General features: G+C 46.7%; 1 protein-coding gene across 1 annotated transcript in view; it reads right to left on the bottom strand.

Moving 5' to 3' along the window:
• The window catches only part of LOC126577753 (protein sax-3-like), a 55873-nt gene that overhangs the window by 2033 nt on the left and 48840 nt on the right, over positions 1 to 5000 (bottom strand). Inside the window, exons 7-12 of the mRNA XM_050239627.1 lie at positions 4016 to 4098; positions 3627 to 3869; positions 3342 to 3512; positions 1541 to 2566; positions 356 to 539; positions 29 to 227 (exon numbers count right to left, since the gene is read on the bottom strand). Of these exons, the coding sequence (XP_050095584.1) occupies positions 29 to 227; positions 356 to 539; positions 1541 to 2566; positions 3342 to 3512; positions 3627 to 3869; positions 4016 to 4098 (1906 nt within the window). The remainder of the gene's footprint in view (positions 1 to 28; positions 228 to 355; positions 540 to 1540; positions 2567 to 3341; positions 3513 to 3626; positions 3870 to 4015; positions 4099 to 5000) is intronic.

Below are 5000 nucleotides of genomic sequence, written 5' to 3'. Positions count from 1 at the left end.
CCCTCCAAAACACACACTTACTACTTACTTATAGATACCGGATTGTGCCGATCCACAGCGGAGCGATCCCTGGGAACCGATGGGGGCCGCGTTCGGTGTGGAAACGCCGCCCCCGATCAGCTCCGAGGGATACACGTGATTTAGATGGATGTGATGGTCTAAAGCTTGCGGAATCGGTGGCGGATGTTCCGGGGGCGGTGGAAGAAAGTCAATCCAGTTAGCGGGAGCTGGTGGCCGTACGGAAATGGGCGGGGGATTCGAGGTTTTCGGTTAGTTGACATCCACAACAACAACAACACGAGGAGAGGTTAGTATCTCAATCCTAGAGAGGGAAAGAGAGTGAGCATGCACCTACCTTGACTGTAAGGGACGGGAGTGTAGGCCTTCGGATGACCGGACAGGTAGGTCGCAGGATCCGACCGGTTCGTTGAAGCGCCCGAGATGTAACCATCCATCCCTTGGTAGATGATCTTGGTTGTCTCGTTGGGATTGCCGTTCACGAGCACCGTCGTGGCGTATGGTGAAGGATTGTCTGGTGACTAAATAGAGGACAGTATAACCAAGAATTAAAAGAGATTTTACTCACTTCTGTTGATAAAGCTTGTAACACTGAATATTTGGACGCATTCTTCTATTCACTGTAGCGCTCCTAGTGGTCGCTTTGCTCTGTTGATGTCTTTTTAAAGGTCTAAGTCTTTTCTTTTAGTGATAAAAAATTCGTCAAAATCGAACAATACCTTCAAAAGTTATCGCCGATGAAACACGAAGGGTGAAAAAAAGTCTGCACAATCTCTATGAAAACTCAATTTAACTGTAATTAAAACCAACGTAAACCTGCACTTTGGCAAATCCAGCAGACAAATTTGACTTTAGCAATCGTAGAGGAAGTACGATGTAAGGTTTTAGTTCGTTTAGGCAGATGAAATTTCACGTAAATTACTCATTTGGCAAGCGATCTGCAGTTGTCGTTTGAAAACGACGGGTGGTTTTATAACGGGACGGTCCATGAACGGCCGTTTGTCCATGTCCACGAAAGAAGAATGTCTGGAAACGATCATTACACCTTTTATTAAGTCACATAAAGGTCCAGTTAAATTTTGGTCCGATTTAGCAAGCTGCCATTCCAGTACAGAGATCATAAATTCGAAACAACAGCATTGATTTCATACCAAAAATCTTCAATCCACCAAATTGCCCACAGTATCGTCCAATACCATTATAGTGGGCTATTATCTACTAATGACTACATAAACCGTGTAAAATGATTAAAAATCCAGCTGTAATGTACAAATGGTGTGAAAACATGGCCAATGAGACATCTTCCACTATTGTGCAGAACATTATGTGTAGCATAAAACTAGAAGTGCGTATTCATTACGGAACGTGACCCAATAATTTAATCGCTATTTTTACTGGATAGCTAGATAAAATACCTACAAAATGATACCTTTACCATGTGTCTAGCTTATTTCTAGCCTGAGATGTGACCTGTTTTATGCGGCCAAATATTAACTGTTCCATGCTTTACAATGGCACTTACCTTCCGACTGTTGTAGAACGAGGTGATACTCCTTGGATCAACCTCCGCGTAATCCGTGCTAACGTCCGCATAATTTGCATTCGTGTTCTGACTACCCTCGAGTAGCTTCGCCTCGCTCAACCCTGAATCCTTATCCGTATCCGTCGACTTCCAGCCACGATCAATCCAAAGGCAATCTCGTCTCGACACCGCAATCGGTCGCCTGCTATCGGTGCTGCTCGTGATAACCGGTACACTCGCACTCAGTATCTCCTTGCTCAGCTTAGAGCGATGCCGCAGGAACAGGATCGTACCGACGGACGCCATCGACAACACAATCAGCAACAGCAGCACCATCCCGATCATAAACCAAGGATCATGCAACAGATTCGTATGCCGATAGCCTTCCATTTCGCTCAGCGAGTTGTGGGCTCGTGGTGGTGCAATCACGTGTGCTGGATCCATCACGAGGAAAGCTGGCTTCGAGTACGGTCCCGGACCGACACGATTAAAAGCGACAACCCGTACCGTGTATGTGGTCCCCGTCGTGAGGCTGTGGAACACGATCGAGGTAGTGGACGCGTTCAGAGTGATCTGCGCCAGGACTTTCGTCGAATTCAGGGCACGTAGCTGCACCTTATAGCCGAGTAGTACACCGTTCACTTGGTTTTCCGGTGGTGGAAGCCAATTGACCAGCCCGGTCGTTAGGTTAACCATTCCGGTCTGTACATTGACCGGTGATCCGGTGGGATAATCTTCGAGTGTTTGGACCACCTTCGAGCTGGTTGGTTGACCTTCGACCGTTTTGAAGAAGGGTGTCAGGAAGAACTCGTACCGAGTGAACTTGGCCAGCCCCGTGATGACGTACGTTTCGGAGGGGGTGATCGGTATCGTGAGCATACTGTAGCTTTGCCGATCCGCCGCGGAAAGGTTGCGGAACCGGACGTACATACCCTCGACGTACTCTTCGGTGTTGCTGATGTGCAGTTGCCACTCGAGCCGGACGCTGGTGGAGTTCAGTGCCACTACGTCGACCAGTTCAACAATCTTGTAAGAGTGAAATCCAAGGAAGAGACAATTCGTCAGTTGCAACTTCATTTTAAAGTTAATCTTCATTGATTAAGGGGGGACTTCGGTATTTAATTTTTATTTGTGACACATGTTTTTAACATTTTTCCCTGAAAGCTGATCCTTTCAAGAGTACTGTGTAAGTTTTGGATCAATCGAAGAAAAACTGACAAAGTGTTTCATACAACTTTATTCATACAACGATCATTAAAATTATTGATGCTTTTTTAAAACAATTCTGTAGAGCTCGTTTTTTTTGGCAGAATCGCAAAAAGCATCTCTTTTTCAACTTCAAAAATCTGCCAAAAATCGAAAAATTGGAATATCAAAAAAACCCCTCCTTGGTTACCTAGATAAATTTATAACCTTTCTAACGAATATCGATTTGTATGTTTCAAATGATCCGTCATGTCGCTACGATGGACGCAGTAAAAAGTAATTTTTGGTTGACACGCCTAGCAAAATTTGATGCCATGGAATAGTTTGAACATGAATGTTGCTCAAAAGTATATCAAATATTCTTCAAAAGTTGTAGATCAATATGCCATTTATTTGGATAAATAAAGTTGAATGGTTACGACACAAAAAATCGTCAAAAAGGGCCTTTTTTGTCCCGAAAATCCCGAAGTCCCCCCTTAAAATGAAGCATTTTGGGATCCTAGTCTAGGAGTTTTAATCTAGTCCTTTCCTAGTACTTCTTCTAAAATCAGTTCCCCAAAATATGCGATACGGCAATGTCTATTCCCTCACTCACCTGTTCGTTAAGTACAACTCGAGCCGTTTCAATCTCCTCGGGCATCGTCACACCGTCACTAGCGGACAGAGTTCTCATGATGGGCGAGGTGGGCGATGGCGCCGAGTAGCCGTAGCTGTTCTCCGCCCGTATGATGAACATGTACGATGTCGATGGCGAAAGGTTCGTTATCTGGCCGTGAAATGGAAGCAAACAAGCAAGTGCGGGGGTTAAATAACAACATGTCAGCCGAAACAAGATCGAGAACATCTTCAACCGCAAGCACAGCCAACGAACGATACTTACCGTGGCAGTGTAGCCCGGAATGCGGCTCATCGCCTTTATCCAGCCCGCCTTCTCCTCCGGGCTGTAGTACTCGATCGTGAAGCCGCTCGTGATCGGGTTGATCTGCAGTTCGCCCTGACCCCGGGCCCACGTCAGCGTAATGTTGCTGTTCGTTATGTTCACCGCCCGCGGGATGCCCGGTGCCGATGGTAGCAGATCGGCATTGTGTGACCGGTGCTGCATCGACGAAAGATTGCTCTCAACCTACAGGCCGTGGTGGACGGAAACGAAAGATTGAAGCATTATGGATGGGATTGGTGGGTGGCATTCTGTTGCAGTAGCAGCTACACTAGGTACAGGACCAGGTCCTTTTCTTCCAGCTCTCTTTGATGAAAAGTAAATAAACTAACCGTTAAGTGAGCACTCCATGAGGTCTCGCCTTTCTCGGAAAAGGCCACGCATCGGTACCAGCCACTGTCCTCGTTCCGTAGATCTGCGAAATAAATCAAAAAACCGTTGACCGTTTATGAGCGAATGTTGTTGTGTAGCAGCGGCGGCAGTAGTGGGGGGACTGGCGCACCAAGAATCTAACAAACGTCCACCGACGCAAGACCGTAGGGGCATCGTCGCTCATTGGAGGAAGTATGTGCCTGATTCCGGATCGCCGATTGTATGCTGGTGACCCAATTTTGAGTAAAAAGTATGAATGCGTAACATCGCCACCGAGAAGTGCTGTTCTGGCGAGTGACGGCGATGCGGAAGGAAGATAGGACAGAGCTTGGGTTGATCTTCGTTCCGGTAGTGTTCTTGATGTGTGCCGCGGAGATCGTGAATATGGAAAATGATTTTGCGTGGGTTCTTCTGACGAGAGGATTGAGGCTGCACAACGAGGAATGCTTCTGCGGATTTGCATGAACTGAAGATTTGAAGCAATTGAAGCCAATTGTTCGATTGGTCTCGATCTGCACAGCAACTTCAGTAACGAAGCAACTTCTTCGGCGTATCAACAATAATATCCACCGACAGTTGTCCAAGATAACAATAAATGGTAATGCGTTAAGGCGAATTAGTTGCATCGAATGCTCGAATTTGTTAAGACACGCTCCTAGGTACAACCAAGGTAGCAGCAACAGCAACTCCGGATCATTGGCTTAACCGAGCAATCTCTACAAAGCATCTCACATCCGAGGCGAACACCGCGATTACCTTTTAGGTGCTTGTTCTCTGTCAATTTGCTCGTGCGACATGCGAATCATGCGACCTCCATGCGACACACTGCACACATTGCAATCTTGCCGCTCCGGTGCATCTTCGAAGCAAGATCCCTGATAGGCGAAGGAAGGCGCGTGGACTTGGCGACATCACCACCACCAACAAAGAGGCAAACAACGAGCG

The sequence above is a fragment of the Anopheles aquasalis genome, chromosome 3, assembly GCF_943734665.1.
Source record: "Anopheles aquasalis chromosome 3, idAnoAquaMG_Q_19, whole genome shotgun sequence".
In the NCBI taxonomy this organism is placed as follows: Eukaryota; Metazoa; Arthropoda; class Insecta; order Diptera; family Culicidae; genus Anopheles; species Anopheles aquasalis.
This window is presented reverse-complemented; position numbering and strand designations above follow the sequence as displayed.